Genomic DNA, 19,460 nt, shown 5'->3' with positions numbered 1-19,460 from the left:
TTGCTAAACAATCACATTTATAAGGTCTCCCTGATTCATTTTCCCCAACACTGATGTTTTTAAGTATGTGCTGAACAAAATCTTTCCTTAGCCAGGGTCAGTGCCTTGCTGGCCAATTTTGCTTAATGCTTTGTTGCCTATAACCATAACTCAATTTTGCACAGCACAGCAGAATTGTGTTTTACTATTTTATACAGTCTTTAATATGATAGCTGTATTGACTGAAAGGATTTTTTACTTAGTTTCAGTAGCTAATAAATCTAAACTTTATGAACTTGTTACAGGAAAAACACTCAAAGGAACATATCTGGCCTTCAGAAAGATAGTTCCAGACTTATTTCTCTGACTCATTAATAAATGAACTTTGTATTGGGGTGGTTTGAGTAGTTCTTAAACAGGCAGAGCAGACACACTACAGAAAGGGCTTTAGTTTTGAGTGGTGAAACCTGGTATGCAGAACAGACTCATTTCAAATAAATCCTCGCCATCTAAAGTGGAAAGTCAAGGAGAGATTAAAAACAGGACTCTGTGGTGGTTGCCAAATATTATAATGGACACTCCCTGAATCATAATTACAGTTTATTTGTTAAAATCCTATGTAATAGCATGAAATATATTAAAAAGAAGCTACCTGGATTTATGAAAGAAATATTTAGTCTCAATTTAAACTTTTCTTTCTTAACACTACAAACAACACAGTGTGAAGAGAACCGTATTTATTAACACACTATAATTAGAAGGTAAAGAAGTACAAAACACAGGATATGAAATTAGACTTTGAACGGGACCAGCTCCTCTAACTTTTTTTAGTGATTACAGATAAGGAAGGAGATCATGTCATGTTGAAGAAATGATCTCTCAAACAGAAATAAAGAATAACCTATTTGACAAAAAATCAAGATCTAATGCTGTTTTGAGTCTTCCTTACCCTTCTTCCTTTTAGGCAAAGGAATCAAAAGGTAGATTCTGCTAGAATTAAAGATTAGGAGTAATTTGGAGCAGGGCCATAGCAAGATGATAGGTGAAAGACAAAAGAAAGTGATTACACTAGAACACCAAATCTAAAATTCAGTAAAACAAAATTAAGCCACTGTTCAAAAAGCATGAGCTGTGTAGATGCCGACTACAACAACTACAACTAACCAAAGAAATGCCTTTCATCAGCATCCAAAAAGTCTAATGTGTACACAGTTACACTATACCAATTTCAAGAGCCAGCAGAAAAAAGGAAGGTGGGACTAGCCACCTATACAAGCCTCTCCAACACCGCATGTTCCGACCAAGCAGGTCCACATCACCAAAAGCAGCCACATAAGAAAGAAGTACAAGCAGATACTAGAGTTTAGGAGGTTTGTGAAAAAATCCTCCAAAAAACCAGAGTTTCAGAAACCCACAGAATACTTAGACAGTTCGGTGTTGTGTTAAAAACTGCTATGGTCTGTGTCCTTTAGTAACACAAAAAAACCAGTTCCTGTCCCTTCCCTCACTTTGCAACAGGTAAATAATACAGTACGTTATACAGAGATTAGGCCAGGTATCAAACTAACTCATGATTACTGATGTCAGCCACTATCTTCATGACTATCCTATGCAAAATAGACTGAAAGTGCAGATCTGTGTTCTCAGCACATGCCTAACCCATTAGAAAATGTTTTCTAACATCATCAAACTTCCTTTTAGCCAGAGACTAGAATATATACTCATCCGCAGACAGACAGCTGGGAGACCTCCACTAGATAAAGTCACTTATTACCCTGGACTCTTCCATAAAAGATCTCTACTGAAGGATTTATATTGATTTACACTCCTTCACTTATCCACAGCCTTTTCAGTGCCAAAAAGTTGCAGGAATTCTGGTATAGCATTGATTCAGATTTGTGGGAATTGCTCTTAGAAGTAATCCATCTCTCAGCAGCAAGGAAGACACTAAATCCCAGAGTATTTTTTCCAACAATTTCAGAAGCTCATGCAACTCTTTCAATATCCATATATCCTACCAGGTCAGAATTCACCACAGCACCTTCCCTGCCCTGTCCCTGACAACTAATTCATGGCTTATTTGCTCAGCAGAAAGCTTAGTATTTGTACTAAAGCTTTAGTATTTGTAACACAAGTTATCATCACTGCCATGCCACAGATAGGGAAACCAAAGGAGATGGATGAAGAAACATGTCTTTTCTGCTGCCAGTATTCAGATCACCACGAGGACCCTGGGACCCATATTCTACACTAATTATTAAGGTCACATAAAGCAGATACATGATTAAACCCCTTTAGGATCTCAACATCAAAAAACTGTTTTCTAAAAAAAACCAACAAAACAAACAAACAAACAAACAAACAAACCCCAAAAAAACCCCCAAAAAACCAAACCCAAACATATATATACATATATACACATAGTAGCAGGATACAGAAATCTGAATGCCTATTTTTTTGGGCTATACCATGGACTGTTTCATCTGTTTTGTCCAGCTCACCTCTAAGAGCTTTCACTTGCAGCAAGTTTTAAACACTGTTAAAAAACAGTTTCAATGGAAGTCCTCTCACAACATCAAGTGCCATGGAAACGAATATAAAAGTAACTGTCTAAGACAGAACAGACTAGAACACTACAGCATTATTACAGCCTCAGATACATTTATGCTAATGGAAAGGCAGTGTGTTTTAAAATTGTTCATTCTTTAGAATACTTATCAATCAAGGGTTTGCTAAAATGAGGGCAAATGTCTAGTGTGAACTAAGGGAAACTTCCAATTCACACTTTTTAACAGCAGAATCATTGAAGAACCAAGCAGACCTGTGACTGCTAAGACTGATGAATTTGCAGAATTCAACAGCACAACAGCACAGCTGCAATGCAATAATGGTGCTACTAGTGTTTCCTCTTTCCTGTAACACTCACCTTTGCACAGGCCAGCCTTATTTCTCAGATGTAATACTCACCTAAAGTGCAACCCACAACATGACAGTACAAGACCCCTCGAAGTTCTGTTTACACTGAGCATCAAGGCCGTCATTTAGCTAACAACCAAAGTCTGCAGTGTAAATTCCTCAGGCTCCCACAACCTAAAATGCACTACCTGTTCAGGGTCTCAGTCTTAGCCCTGATACCTCCCTAATTTCTTAACCCTTTCTACCATACGCCCCAGACAACCAGTTTATGTTGTCTATGTTCAGTGTTACCTGTTTTTTATACCTTCCATTCTCCTGCTCATTTTTCCTACCCACCAAGTGTTGGTAAGGATGCAGGTGCTTAGGACACAATTTTTATCAGAATTTGTTACTGCACTGTTGGTAAAACTTATCCAATGCACCACAAATAGTTGCCATCCAAAATTTCTTAAGACCTTCTAGCCAATTCAAATAAAAAAGAAAGCAACTTTTCAATGAGCACAGAAGGTGTTATTTTTTTGAGTTAATTGAATTCGTAATGAATTACAGAACTGTGCAAGGCATTTGAATTTGTATGACTGTGTCTGGTTTCTTTTAGTACTTGATCCATCTTCCCCTTGTTATAAAAACTTTACAAAATTGCAATGAAAGGGAACTCTCATTTATTTTCTCTCTGTAATTATTTATGCCAAATAAAACCAGCAGAGACAAAGTACAGCAGATGGAATCTTTCCCCCATATTTTTGCATAAACATTCAAGCTTAAGGAAGGATAAATAGATGGAGAAATGCAACATCCTCCTAATAAAAACCAATGCTTTAGACTGCTCTTAAAGCTTCCCTTAAGCTTCCTTCACAGCTACCCGTAGGAACCAGAATTAAGGCATTTCTCTTCAGAGATCTGCTCTGGTTATATTTCTCCACATGTGATGCTGAAGTGAATGACAGCCATCCATTTTCCCTAGCATACAACACAGAAGGCAAATGAGCAGAGACCACTGCAAAACAAGCTCAGCTAACAACTCTATCTACAGTTAAACCCATCTGTACCTAAAGAAAGTGAAATCCTTTTGCAGGCTTTATAAGGAACTGCATGGCTGAACCTCGAGTCCTCTTAACAATATATGTGAATTTAGCACTACGGACAAGGGCAAGGCTGGCCAGATCATGCAGACACATTTAGACCTTCAGCAGGACGCACACAGAGTAACAGAAAAGGTACCTACTTAACCTGTCCAGTGGTTCTCCACAGCAAAACAGGATTTCAGACTGTGAGGATATGCCATCACATATGCCATTAAAGGATCTAACTTAGAAAACACATTATCCAGATCAGAGATTACTTTGACTGCTGACAAATTATTATTATTGCTGTATTTCTAAAAACTATTGCTATTCAGCTAGCTACTTCTACAATGTCACTTGAGATACAAAACTAAGTTTAGTTCTTAGTAAATTACACTCCTCCATTTCAAAGAACCACTTCATAAATATCACCTCTTTATGTAAACACAGCACTAGTACACAGACACACAAACCAGTAATAGATCTAGTGAAACTTATTTATTTTAAAAAATATGTTCACCTGACAACACTTAAAAGTACACAAAAATTCTCTATCTAGCTAACTCTTAACTAGCTCCACAATATTCTGTAATACCACTGTGTCACTTACACAAGGTTTTAACTATGAAGGTAAAAGCATAAATAAGTCATCTACAACATATACATGTACTGGTGAACCCTTATTATGCTTTTTTTTCATTATGCCACTACTACATTTGAGAGTTTCACTTTCTAAGTACTCATCCTAAGTTCTGCCGGGCTGCTGTCATTGGTAGATGAATGATCCCAACACAAACATTCTGCAATTTCATGCATAGGCAAGGATACAAGCCAGTGTCCAGAACCATCTCCACAGGAGAAAGTGAATGTGACACCAACTAAAGCACAACAAAAGAGGAGACTCAATTGTTTAGATTTAGAGGCATTTTTTCATCGTGTATCAAAAAAAGACTTGGAATCCCAGATCCGAAAAGAGGGGAAGCTAACAGCTGCTCTCCACAGTAGTTAGTCACACAATTAATTTACAGCTCCAAATAACATGCTGGGCCTGTCATCAGTTTAGAATTAGTTAAGTACAGGTTCTACTACAATTGTAGAGCTTGCTTAGCCTCATTTCTTCATACACTGTACATTGTATTCCCCTACCCGCCCCACACAGGGCAGACTCCACCTGGAACTTCCACAGATCCCTTTCAAAATATTTCTGGAAAAGCCATGACTAGTGACGATACACTCTATGAAAGCAGATCAAAGATTGTATAGAAAGATCACTTCAAACTCCAGTAAGATGGGGGACTTGGAGTACCACCCATCAGTAAAATTATCTAGAGAACCAACTATTGACAGAGACAAAATGAGATCTAAGAAAAACTGCGCTAACAGAGACTTGAAAGCACTGTAAGATTTAGCAATTACAAAGTCTGATCAAAGAAAGGAAGATTATATAAGAGATGCAAAACCATGAGACAAGACGTTTTACCATAAGATGCTTTACAAATTACACTGGTGGAATTCTTGAGAGATCCAAATACCTCTGTAGAGAAACTGCATCACCTACTAAGTGGCTCTTTACTGCCAAAGATATCAAAAAACTCAACAGTTGAAAATTCAGGCTACGCCACTGCAAATTAGAAATATGACTTCCTTATGAAGAGACAACCAACCACACCAGGTACGAAAGGTGACTTCCAAAAGCTGCACATACTTCACATCCTCATGTCTGCACATTAGACTGCCTTTAATACAGAAGATATATTTAGTCAAGTATCTCTGAAAGACAGACTTTTACCAAATGTAGGTTATTGCCCTCAGATAACTAAATCAATATAACTAATACATGAATCAGGTTAGACTGTCCAAAGATCCCTTTATGTTCTTAAAATCTGCTACTTCACTTTTGTGTGAATTCATGAAAATAAACTAACCTTTAAGTACAGATTTTTGGCAACCACTCACAGCCTGGTCCAAAATAAGAAGGGAAAGATTTCCTTTGCTAAATCAGTAAGTTCTTTCACATCTATAAGCGCTTCTAAGACAAAATATTTGGGTACTACTCCTTCCAACTAAAATTGGAATTTAAATTTTTTTAAATTAAAAATAAAGTGTCATCAACAATGAAAAAAGAATTTTGTGAGCAAGACCTCTTAGCATTTTCATTACTGCTGCAAGAATTTTCTTACCATTGATCCAATAAAACACCATTTAAGAACTTGAACAAGGACTGCAACCTCAGAGATTCAAGCAAAAACTGTTATCTCATTGATTTTTTTTTTATTTCAAGTTTCTCTGTGCTGATTTTGTCAAATGCTCCCAATATATGAACACTGACACAGAAGTATATTCCTGAGATTAGCCAAACTGAGCAAAAATTAACTTCATATCATTATTTAAAACAGTAACACTGCAGATTTATTTTATCTTTTCATCGGCCACATAATGCACTGAACCTTTGATCTGCAAACTCTTGGTTGCCACCTCTTGGGTTTCTATCCAGGACAAGGTAAACTCGTACCACAAACTCAGGACACTATGAGGCAGGAGAAGGGTGAGGAGGAAAAAAAAGAGGGAACCGTAAGACAAGTAGCAAGAGTAAGAAGAGCCTAAGCTTCTCCACAGCTGCCTCAGAGTCCTGACAGAGTTAAGAATCCCTCTTAGCAGCAGCAAAGTGAATTGCCCACCCACCACATGTAACAACCAACAGTAAAGAAAAGCTTCCCATCTGTTTTAATGGACATAGCACTGTGAGCCAAGAAAACTGAGTAGCACAGAATCAGTCAGTTCTGCTCTGTCAGCACTTGAGATAAACACCCACTCAGGAAGAGTGTCCTGAAACCTGACCAGGATATGCATACTTGTCCTGTAACACATGTACAGCCCCTAGGTACTTAAAGATCGTATTTATATAGGGGTATTTTACCAGTAACATCCTTTCAATGAACAGTTCTTTTCATCACTATTCCAAAGTATCCCAATAACCACTCTACAATGAAATGGGAAATTCTTGCAGTACTTCTATGTATGGGCAATTTGGGATGGGCAGAGTGATACATTCACTCAGAAATGTATTTTAGCTGAAGGTGTAGTTGTTATTATGTATTTCGGGGGGGGGGGGGGTTAGGCATATGAGGGGGATGAGATGAAGAAAGAACTACAACAGCTTATAGAAAACACTGAGTAAAAGGAAAAATAACATGAAATACAGGAAAAACAATTTTTTTCCTGTACAACTGAAATTTGAAATGAAAACTCCATTTCAAAATTTTAAAATATTACCTTAAATAAAGAACACTGTAAAAATCAATCAGGCAGTCTGAAGAGAAATTTTTTCATACCCGGTTGATGCAGATTTTTTAACCTTAATTTTCAGCATTTAGTCAAGTTAGATACATTTCAAAATGCCCCAAACGCAAGCCATTCACATGTCCCAGTGATAACCCTCAGAGAACAGTGGGAGTCTTACATTAAGTTCTACAATTCCCTTTGCTCTTACACTAGAATGAGAAAGTACACAGCTGGATAATGCACACACATACCAGTGTATTCTTCTTAACATCAGTTTGATTTCTCTTTTGCACCACTCACAGCTCCTTGCTCTTTATTTTGGATCATAATATTCAGGGGACCATACCGAAGTTTTTTTTCCATTATACTGGATGTAACACATTAGTAAAGGCCCCCGACCATAGCTACATCAATGCAAACAGTAAGCAAAATATTTCCTTTCAACTAACCAGCAGAGACTTTTAGAAGCACGGATGCCCACAGCAGTCATGCCAGTATAGCAGAGAAACAGTAGGTGTGGAAATTATACACCTGCATTTAATTTCAGTTAGGCACAGCATAAAAAATGGGTTTCAGGGGAGACAAAACCAAACTTTGTTGCTTGCTGAAGAGAATCGACTCTATTTATGCAAGCCTACGAGCAGTACGCATGTACAAATAAAAAGGACATGACATCACTGAGTGACAGACTATGCCACAGAATGGCTGTTCTTGTTATAATATATGAAATATATATAATAATATATAAACATAGAGAGATAGATGTTTGCAAGTATGGTCACATCCTCATACCAGAGACTTACATAACTGAAGTGTGTAAAGCAAGAAAAATATCTGATATTATTTTAACTTGTATTTTAGCTTATCACCAGAGAGCAAGTTATCAAGATTAAACATTGTACAGCTTATTCTCTGAAGCACTATGAGATATACTGAGTACAATTAATTGCTTCTACCTATAATGAGAATACACTTAACATAAATTGACATAACTGACTGTCTCACTCCTTGAATGAGCCTTACTTTATTTTTTTTCAAATTAAGCTCAAGATAGAAGAAGCAAAAATAGCTTCTATCACACAGCTGCCTCCAAAAAGTAACTGGAATGAATATATCTACTATAAAAATGAAATTAAAAGACATTATTTTTCACCACAGTCAAGCCACAGATTAAATATGACACAGAAACAACTACTTTCTGGATGTATATTCCCATTTATAAATATCTTTTCTTAGATTTACAAGGGTCAAGTGCAAGCACTGCAGGAGATTCCTATGTGAACTTTATCTGCAATTTGATCCTTGCATGGCATGCTGTCTAACCATTACACTGTGCTATAATTTAATCCTGGACATACACTTCAACAGTTACAAATGATGGACTATTTAAAAGCATATAACCGTGACCCAGAAATGAACAAAGGCATTCAAAACAGCATTTTATTTTGGATTTGGGAGATGAAAGGTTGAGCTGGAATAGGGTCTCTAAAAACATAAAGAAGTGGCACATTACTAAAGGATTAAAATAATGGCCACTGCAATTTAAAAAATAAGTTGTATAGGTTTGATAAACAGTGATGCTATTTTAAGCCTAAGATTATGAAAGGGTATAGGTATCTCTTTGGTTTTCCCCAAAGAGGGAAAAAAAAAAAAACCCAAACCTTAATGTTTTATTATGATGCTGCTAACCCTTTCCAACCCACCCAAAGCATGCTATTTAATGATGCTAGCTGAGAAAACAGTGGGACGGCACAGTGAAAGACAGTCTCACATCATGTGTTTCATTTCAGCCTGGGGCTTGGGTTTGCTCCTCCTCTTCTTTTCAAATTAACATGAGGAGTTATGTAACCCTCTGAAAATCCGAAAAAAATCTGTCCCCTTCCAAACCTGCCCATGTAGAGCCTGCAAAATGTGAAGAGGGAAACTGGTTGTCAGCAGTATCTCCTCCATGATTCGAAGATGTCAGCGTTTAAGATGCTATTCACATGTGCTTTCAGCACGTTGTAGCATACACCCAACTTCTCCTTGGAATAACTTCACCAATGTACAAGAGCTTTTACCCAGGACTGGAGAAATATTTGCAACTGGAGAAATATTTGCAACCGCTGGTGATCTGGCGGAGGACGGGTTGTATTTATTTTCAAACGAGCTAGCCGGGGTTACAGATTCATTCGCAGGATTCTGTCTTGCCCTTGTTTTCCACCCCGGGGTACAAGGCTATATACCTACGGGTATTACCCCGCAGACGCTAAATGGTCTCCCACACCTGATGCTGGTTTTGTGGAGGACGCTATACAGCAGCGGCTCCCGAATACGAAGCTCCTCCAGCTACTGCTTGGGGATGGAAGGGAAGGGAAGGGAAGGGAAGGGAAGGGAGAAAGGAACGGCAAATAGCCTCTCTGCATCGGTCTCCATAAAAGGGGACCGCTGCCTCTACACAAGCGCATGAAGCGGCAGCAGCTGGGGCGGCGGAGGCTTTGTTGTTGACTGCGAAGCATTTGGTGTGTGCGCGCAAGGTAGCTCCTTCTCGGCTCCTCCGGGAGCCGCCCGCGGGAGCAGCCTGGGTCTCGCCAGCCGCCGGCAGCCAGCCTCCAGCATCGCCCAGCCACGGACCTGCTGCCGCCGGGAGCCGGGAAGCCTCCCGGGTCCCACGCTGGCTATAGCCGCGCGTCCCTCTTCGATGGCGATCGGGGCATGCGGCTGCGGAGCCCATCCCCATGGCAGGCAAAGGCACGGAGCTCCGCGCCGAGCCCAGTTCCCCGCCGGCCGCTTGTCCCCGGTTCGCGGAGGGGAGCGCAGAACATCGGGGGACAGCAAGGAGTGAACCCCAAGGAGGGACGCGAGGCCGCCGCCCGCAGACCCCCGCGGGCGTTACATAACGATGGCAGTGGCCGCGCCGGGCTGGGCTCGGGCTCCCCTCCGGTAGGGGCTGGCACCGGGAGAGGGCACCGGAGCCGCCAGACCCCCGCCAGCGCCCCCTCCCCTCGCCCCTCCGGCAACCGAGCGGCGATCGATTAGCGGCGCGATGGGAAGAAGGGAGCGGGCACGGCACGCGACACGCACCCCACCCACCCCCGGCGGAGCGGTGGTCTCTCGGCCCGGCCCGGGAGCGGCGCCCGCACACTCACCGCCGGCTTTGGAGGGCGGCAGGTCTGGCGCGGCTGGCCGAGCTCCGTCCGGCGCGCTCGGGAGCAGCCGCGAATCTCCGCAGCCAGCACGGCCGTTGCAGCGGCACCGCCCCCCCCGCGTGGCCATTGGCAGGCGCGCGGCACCGCCCGCCCGCCGCGAGCGCCCATAGGCGGCGCGTCCCGTCCGGTCAGGGCCGCGTCCCGCCCCCGCGCGCCGGCTGAGGGGGCGCCCGGCCGTCGCTGCCTTACATGGCCCGCTGGTGCGGCCGCGCTCCCACCGGCCCCGTTTCTCCCGTTATTCTCGCTTCCTCCGTTATTCCCATTTCCCCTGTTTGCCCCCCTGCTCGGAGCGCGGCTGCAGGTGCGCGGCGGCAGGTGGAGCCCTGCTCGCGCATCCTCTGGCTCCCCCTTCCGATGCACCAAGGGGTACCAATGTCCTCTGTATCCTGCCGCGGTCTAGCAGGTTTGGGTCTGGGTGGCCGCTCGGCTGTGGTTGAAGCTGGGATCGTCGACGTACATGAAAAGCATGTGGAAGACTGGGCTGTGTGGTGCAGCGGGCATTCAGTAAAAGCCTCACCTTCCCTTAGCTTGGCTCTCGCCCGGGAGCAGCCTGAGGCCGGCGCAGTGGAGAGGCGCAGTCACAAACCTACTCTAGAGCAATCCCATCCGAAATCCTAGAGCACAGAACACAGTCCAGGAGTCAGTAGGAATCTAGTCAGCGTTGTGCACCCTCATTTGTGAATTTATAACCAGAGTCCAATGACCCCGCAGAGCTTGGTGGACTGTAACTTCATTGCTGCCGTGCTGGAATGATGTAAAAACAACCTGCCTGCAGTTGGGAGGGAGGAGAGCAAAATGCTAATATGCAAAGGATTTTCATTTTTTCAAATGTAGGGGATGTATATGGCTACTTTTTTAATTGGTTATATACCTATACTTGCCCAAGATACACAATAGTTTACAAACTATTATAAAATTAGCTTATAAACTCTGATTTCAGTTACTTAGGGCAATTATTGTAATAACCCAGAATGTCATAAAGGGACTTTAAATGACCCTTCACATTAGGGTTGAGTTTGGCTGTAGTATGAGTGAAGGTTTTGTGGTAAATTCATTTCATGGCAAATGAAATTGTGCTCTCTCATAAGACCAAAATCAATGTCATCTGCAAACACTCCAAGTCCATCTCCCCAGGGCTTCTCAAAATCCCTTCATCCCCCAGCCTGTATTGGTACTCAGTAGTGAAACTAAACGTTTTCTTGGTAGGCACAGATATCCAAACTCAATTGTGCAATGCATGTGTGCATACGCACATGGACAGCTACACAGATCAACACAGCCAGAAACACTCAGCACTCACACAAGCACAAACAGCACCAATGGCCTCATCTTGTTGCCTTTTGCCTAATCAGAATGACAGTGTATTATTAGGAAATATATGCATGTGTATAATGTGTATTCCTCCAGGAGCTGATCTTAGACACTCAGTCTAACCCTGGATACACAATGTGCCCCACTTGCTGTACCCTGGACCTACAAGCTCCTCTTGCAACCTCACTGTAGTTGCTTTTCACTCGTCACCCACAGACACACACCATGATCTGCTGGATCTCCAGCAGTAACTGGATCTCTGATCTTCTCAGCTACTGTACCCTCACAAATAAACCCCTCTGCAAGGGCTGGTACAGACCTCCTCGCTCACATGCACCAGGGTTCTCTCAGTAGCTGGGCTTAGACACACAGTCTGTCCAGTAACTGGCCGTGGATCCCAGGTCACCTAGTTACTGGCATCTGGACACACTATTCCCCAGACCCCACAGTCCCACTCCAGCTGCTGGTACATATTTCCTTGCACACAGCAGCACATAAACATGCACACTATGGATCTGTCCCGAGCAAACACCACCCAATACCTTAGACAGGCCCTCCTTCCAGCCTGGATCTCTGTTGTCCCCAGCTTCCTCCCACACAGGTACACACACACACACAGACACATGCAGTCTCTCAGCTGACCTTCAGATTTTACAGCTTCTCCATCAGTTGGCGTAGACTTCTTTGGAAGTCAGGTTCTCCAATTGTCTTACTACTAGACATACTTCCTTCCCAAGCCTCTTCATCTCTTCTCCGCCTAGTTTGGCTTGATATTTGCACTCTCACTTGGTTCAGTTGCCTGCACCACAGACATATATACTACAGACACATATAACCCCTGATCTGCAGTGCAGCTTTTGGTGATTGCTTTTGCTTACTCCAGTCTCTTCAGTTGATGACTTTGCTGATTTGCAAGCCCTATAATCCCTTGTCTGCTTTCAGTTGCTGACTCTTGGGCATCCACACAATCACATCCACATAGGACAGAGTCCACTCATTTAGGAAAATATTTACAAATGGAATTTAGGAAGAAGGCAGGACACCAGGTGATCATCGGTTGTGGGTCATGGGCAGACAAGCATACTGACCAGCAACCTGTTTACACATGGGCGACTGTTTTTGTCCTTCTAGCCCTCTATGACCCATGTTCTCCAAGCCAAGATAAGCCCTCCCTTCCTCTGCCTTTAGTTTTGCCCCTACACCAGTCAAAAGATGTCTTGTACAATCCTAAGATTCCCTGAATGTCAGGGGAGGTTCAGACTTGCTACATGGAACCATTTCTTTACCAAGAGGATGGTCATACCCTGGAACAGATCTTCTGTAGAAGTTGCTGGTGCCCCATGCCTATCAGTCTGTGAGGCATTTGGAAAACGTTCTTAGAAACAAGCTTTAACTTTGAATCAGCCATGTCTCAATCAGGCAGTTGGACTTGAACATTTCTCTTCTCTTCTCTTCTCTTCTCTTCTCTTCTCTTCTCTTCTCTTCTCTTCTCTTCTCTTCTCTTCTCTTCTCTTCTCTTCTCTTCTCTTCTCTTCTCTTCTCTTCTCCTCTCTTCTCTTCTCCTCTCTTCTCTTCTCCTCTCTTCTCTTCTCCTCTCTTCTCCTCTCCTCTCCTCTCCTCTCCTCTCCTCTCCTCTCCTCTCCTCTCCTCTCCTCTCCTCTCCTCTCCTCTCCTCTCCTCTCCTCTCCTCTCCTCTCCTCTCCTCTCCTCTCCTCTCCTCTCCTCTCCTCTCCTCTCCTCTCCTCTCCTCTCCTCTCCTCTCCTCTCCTCTCCTCTCCTCTCCTCTCCTCTCCTCTCCTCTCCTCTCCTCTCCTCTCCTCTCCTCTCCTCTCCTCTCCTCTCCTCTCCTCTCCTCTCCTCTCCTCTCCTCTCCTCTCCTCTCCTCTCCTCTCCTCTCCTCTCCTCTCCTACTCCCCTGCATCCCACAGTGTGTGTTATACCCTCTAGATAGTGTTGCCTTTTGCCCAACCTGGAAATGAAACTTGAGATAATTTTAGTAAGGGGGTGTTGGGGGTTAGGGTTGTTCCTTCTTTCTCTAAAGAATTTTTTTTCCCCACAAGTTACCAAGGAGACCAAGTGTTGAATACTTGAGACTACTTAACCGAAACAAAGAGGTGGACAAAGGTGGAAGGGGGAGATAATGCAGGTAAAAGACAGAGCTTGAGGCAGCTGCGGGCTCTTCTTTTTCCGGCGTTTGGGGAGGGGAGAACGGCTGTTGCTGCCTGGAAGAGTTTTCACTGTGGCCAAAGGGATCCAGTCCTGGGAAATCTACTGTCACCGGTTCGGCCTGAATCCTGAGCTTTCTCTGCCACCCGTGGGAGCTGGGCCGGTTCTGCCTCGCCTTCGGCTTCTTCGGCGCTGCTCCTCTTGCTACAGTGCGACCCTGCACCCCCTGCGCTGCCGGGACATCCTGCCCCTGCCTTCCGGGACACTCTGCCATCCCAGCTACCAGCCCGGGACTTTTCCACTGTTTCAGCTTGGTGCTCTTAGGATCCTGCAGGGACATCGAAACCAAACTGCCCTGGGTTTTGTGAAACAAAGCCCTCAAGGTTCTTGGTACTGTTTTCATTTGTTATTAATGCTGTAGTTGTTTGGTGGGGTTTTTTTTTATTTTTTTTGTGTGTGTGTTTGTTTGCATTGTAATACATACTAGTAAAGAATGGCTATTCCTATTTCCCAAATCTTGCCTAAGAGCCTCTGATTGTAATTTATAATTGAAAAAAGAGGAAAAAAAAGGGGTGGGGGGGTGTTTACACTCTCCATCCCAAAGGAAACTGCAGTTGTTTTTTTTTATTACCTGGCAGATATCTGTCTTCCCAAACCGAGACAGGGGGAAGTATAAAAGGCGATCTTAATTTGAAGGCCCCCTGAGGCAGTTATGGAAAGATGTCCACAAGAGCCCCCTCCTCCCCCCCTCCCCCAACAGGGCTGAGTACATTTTTATAGGTTTTAGGAGATTAGCATAACTGATAAAGAGCACCAACTAGGAAGACGAGTGGTGATGCAATTCCACCCCCAGGTCAAGCCCCTTCTCTGGAGCCCTTTCTTCAGCACTATTTGTCCTTTGTCCATGAAATATATCTCGAGATTTGTTCTCGGCTTTGGTTCCCAGGAAGAACCATGATAGCACAGAGCCTTGTACCCCCAGGGCTTGGAGCTCTGGAATTTTTGTTGTCTTTCTGCTTAGGTCATGGAAAATTACTGGGAAAACTAGTTGCTGATCCAATAGGTGACAGAGTTACAAATATATGTGTGAAGAATACGGAGAACATATAAAAGAAAAAGAGGCAAAACTCAAACAGCATCAATAGTAGCCCTGACTTCAACCCCTAAGTTTGTCTGGAGAGCTTTTCCAGACTCATCTGGTGTGTTTCAGACCTGGATGATGACCATCAGTTCTCTTTTGTGACACTCCTGAGACTGAGACAGGGAATATTTTTTCTGAGTTCCCCATAAAGATGAAGATTCCCCTGCTTGATGTTGTTGTTCTGTGCCAAATTTTGAGCATGGAGATGAGCTTTTTATCAAAGAACCTAATAACACGTATTTTCTGGTCACACTTTGAAGACCCTATATTCTCAGATGGAGAGGGTTTTAGAGATCTAATTTAGCAATTTAATTTAATTGGATTTAGTAATTCAGTTCCTAGTCCTGAAGTCATACTGTTGAAACTGTAGCATCATGAAGTTTTGGCAAAGACAAATGAGTCACAAAAATAAATCACTGTTACCTCAGGGCATATATGTGCTCCCAACCTAATCCGCATCGGCCTCCTTCCCACCCTTCAATTCACAGTCTATCAGGTACCTCCCTCTCAAGTGGCCAGGATAGCAATGAGACAAAATGTTGGTCCCTTTATTTCATTATTTTAACTGGTGTTTGTTGTTCAAGATGCTTGTCTTTTACATCTCCCAAACTAACTTTTAGAAAATTACAGTATAAAATCACAAAAATCCATTTTTTGATTATCTGTATTTGGGCTACATGACAAGGTTTTGGTAGCAAGCAGGCTACAGGGGTGGCTTCTGTGAGAAGATACCAGAAGCTGCCCCCGTGTCAGAAAGAGTCAGCTCCAGCTGGCTCTGACAGACCCACTGCTGACCAAAGCTGAGCCTGGTGGCAGCACACAGTGACAGTGTGGAAAAAAGGGGGAAAAAATGCTGCACAGCCAATGGGTGACAGAATGGTAGAGGCTAACTATTCAGACCCCAAGGTCTGCAGGAGAAGAAGGAGCAGGAGGAGGTGCTCCAGATGCTGGAGGAGAGATTTCCCTGAAGCCTGTGGTGCGGCCCACAGTGAGGCAGCTGTGGCCCTACAGCCTATGGAGCAGACATCCACCCTGCAGCCTGTGGATGTCCAAGCAGGTGGACGTTCCCTGAAGGAACCTGTGAACCAAAGAAGAAAAAACCAATCCTTGAGCTGGCCTCTGACTGCACATGTGACTCCATGGAGAGGAGTCCATGATGAAGCAGGTTTTCTGGCAGGACCTGTGACCCCATCTGGGAACCCACACTGGAGCAGTCTGTCCCTGAAGGACTGCATGATGTGGAAAAGACCCACACTGGAGTCCTGGGAAGGATCTTTGTTGTATGATTTTTTGAAAGACTGTCTCCCATGAGAGGCAGCCCATGCTGGGGGAAAAGCGTGAGAAGGAAGAGATGAAGCATTATAAACCGACCGAATTCCTATTCCCCATCCCCCTGCACTGTTCAGGAGGAGGAAATAAAGAAGTCAAGAGTGAAGTTGACCCCTGGAAGGAAGGAACAGTGGAAGGAATGTCTTTTTAAGGTTTGTTTTTATTTCATATTATCCTATTTTTGAATTGCAAATAATTGAATTTATTTCCCCACACTGAGTCTGTTTTGCCCATGACAGTTATTACCGAGTCATATCCTTGCCCTTATCTTGACCCATGAGCCTTCTGTCACATCTCCTCTTGAGGCAGGGAAGTGATAGTGGGATTGGTGGGCGCCTTGCAGGCTAGCCAAGGTCAACCCAACATATCACACTATCTTAATAAAGTAATGTAACTTTGGATTCATCATAATCCTGAATAGAAATTAACTTATTCCATATTTTAAAGCAAAATTGGCAGTACTTCTTTGTCTGCATTTATTTGAAATTTTAGCTCAAGAATGCTGTCATTGGGTCATATGTGCCTTGGACATTTTTCAGAGAATGAAATAATGTGAATGCCAACATGTATGATTTGGATTTCCGCACCACTCAGTACACTTACGTTACATGATACAATTACACTGTTATGAATAATTCCTGAGAGTTCCCAGAAGCTCTCTCTCATCCTTGCACAAAGAGTGATTTTCCTCAGTCCAGAGAAGAATCTATTCAGTTGTACACTGATGAGACAGTAGTGCTCTGCCACAGAACAGGGCCTCACAGAAAATCTGGAGAGTAGTCCAACGCTTGATTATCTCAGTCTCCTCAGGAAGTCTATTCTCTCGCAAGAAAAAAGACCCTTGACCACAACCTGGAGATCTCACTATCTTGCCCTAAGATTAGCTGTGTTTCCCCAGGAGATTAGTACAGCTTTGTTTGTAGGCTGTTACTGTGGATGAAGGATACCATCTTTTATTCTCAGCACAGGCAAATTGTGTGGGTTCCCATGAGACCTGACCTGATGATTTTTCAGTGTGACCTAGCATGTTAAATTCTCCTTTGCTCTTGTAAACAGACTAAATGACTGATTGAATGTCATGGTCTCTGACAGACTCTGTTAAATACTCCCAAGCTGCTGCAGCAGGAGTACATATCCTTAGAACCCAGGAATGAAACAGAGTGCAGGCACTGCTTATAACCTGGGTTCCACTGGGACTTTCAGGGTACGAAACTCCTACAAGTTGCAGTTTCAGGATTAACTTCCTTGCCTCTGGTCTGGTGGCAACAGGCGTCTTTCTACAGAGAGTAGAAAACTTGCTCTACATTTTCCCTTTCCAGAGCTACAGAGTAATAAAAGCACGACCAGATTTCATGTTGAATTCAAGAATATTACTGATTTTAATTAACACTGCAAGAAGAACACAAATCTATTTAAAATAAAACTGTACATATTTCCCTACTTCATTCTTTTCATCAACTAATATGCCATTTCTGTTTAAACACAAAGTCTTCTGGGAGGGATGCAGATCTCTTTCCTGCACTTGACACAGCTTATTTTCAAGGTTCTATACTTACTGCCCATTTCTTTTTATTTCTATGTCTATCCTCATTTGAATTCTGTTCGAAGGTTTTGTTATTTTAAATTTTCTTGTTTTGCTGTATCTTCCTTCCTTTCCTGGTTCTCCACAAGACACAGAATTCTTTCCTGCTTAGACAGCTCCTTCGCTAATATAGTAAACCAGTTCCACCAGAGTTGGAAAACTTTATGGCCAACATTAGTTCTCAGATTGAGAGACATGAGATGTAATGCTGACAAAATGGTAGATTACATAAATCTTATGTTACTCAGTGAATCAGAAGACACATCCTGTCTTGAGCCAGAACTAGTAAAGAATAAATAAAAGGATTTCTTGAGCTGTCAGGGCCTGGGTAGGGAAATGTATCACCAAGATCACATAATTATTATAAAAGGTCACTTTAGTTCACTTGTAAATTTCAAATATGGTAAGTTTAATCAGAAATTTGTGTGAAACAAAGAACATTAATTAGGCTGAAACTTCCATCAAAATTATGGAATAATTCTTAAATGCCTGTAGTCACTTAATTTAGAAAAATAGAGGTTGTTCAGTTTCTTCCTTGTTTTAACCACTTCTTGGAATAGTTTCAGAAACAAAAAAATCCATCAAGCCTACTCCATCTTGTGAAAATTATGTACAGCTTTCCAAGTTACACCAATAGTCATAAATATTGTCATTTGTAAATCTAAGTGCAACATACATATTGTCAATATGTCCTACTATTTACACACAGTCAATTTATGTACAGCTACATGTATAGTTGTAGTCACTTTACAGGAGGGCAGAACTAGCTGCCTGCCAGGTACCCACTAGCAGTACAAATGTATTTCTAATAATATGAAATTTCAAGGAATATTTAATTGCATGAACAGTGTGGCAATAAGTTCAAATTGGTAGCCAAGCATAAAGAGCCATTCTCATTCACAGAAAGTTTGACTTAGGACATTCTGTATTTTGCTATATGCAGTCCTGTAACTTTCTATAGAAGCTAATCTGATTATATTTAAGGAATCAGGACAGCTCATCACTTTTACTGAAATATAAATCATTGATAAAATCATGCAGAAATGGAAGCTAGACTGCAAAAGATGTGCACATGTATTAATAAAATAGCTTGATCACTCTAACAGTACAGAGCATAATCCTGCAAATGAATGATCATGATAAAATTTTCATTGCCAAGCCTTCCATCAAAAATTGTAATGAAAAGTTAAGTTTCAATCAGAGCTTCAGAAACTGTTAAGTTTAAAATACCCTTTCTCACTCAGTCTTCTCTGTTGCACATAAACCCTTTTTGGGAGAACTCATCACATGATCTTTCTCTCAGATGGAATGCTGTTCCAATTCCTATTACATTTTCTTTCCCAATGCCCCTCCAAAAAGTGAAAACAACAAAAAGTAGGACAATGTGGAACAGCTGTAGGAAAGGATAAACTTCACAGCACATCCAATGCTTTGTATCACGATTTAAAAAACATGGATTCCAGTAGTGTATTTTGTACGGCTTTCCATGGAGAAGCTATCAA

The 19,460-nt window shown here is 42.5% G+C and overlaps 1 protein-coding gene across 4 annotated transcripts in view; it reads right to left on the bottom strand.

The window, feature by feature from the left end:
- Positions 1-12,693, bottom strand: part of TPPP (tubulin polymerization promoting protein) — an 89,373-nt gene extending 76,680 nt beyond the window's left edge. Inside the window, exon 1 of one of the 4 annotated variants that reach the window (XM_066190076.1) lies at positions 12,383-12,693. Coding sequence is in view for 2 of the 4 variants with exons in the window: in XM_066190084.1 (XP_066046181.1) it covers positions 10,619-10,764 (146 nt within the window). In the remaining 2 variants the exon portion in view is untranslated. Of the gene's footprint in view, positions 1-10,369; positions 10,440-10,618; positions 10,828-12,382 lie in introns of those variants that run through there. The other 3 variants (XM_066190084.1, XM_066190056.1, XM_066190066.1) reach the window with 3 other exon arrangements.
- Positions 12,694-19,460: the final 6,767 nt, after the last annotated feature.

Source organism: Chamaea fasciata, unplaced genomic scaffold (assembly GCF_029207755.1).
Source record: "Chamaea fasciata isolate MVZ Bird 193981 ecotype frontalis unplaced genomic scaffold, bChaFas1.0.hap1 SCAF_1, whole genome shotgun sequence".
In the NCBI taxonomy this organism is placed as follows: Eukaryota; Metazoa; Chordata; class Aves; order Passeriformes; family Sylviidae; genus Chamaea; species Chamaea fasciata.
This window is presented reverse-complemented; position numbering and strand designations above follow the sequence as displayed.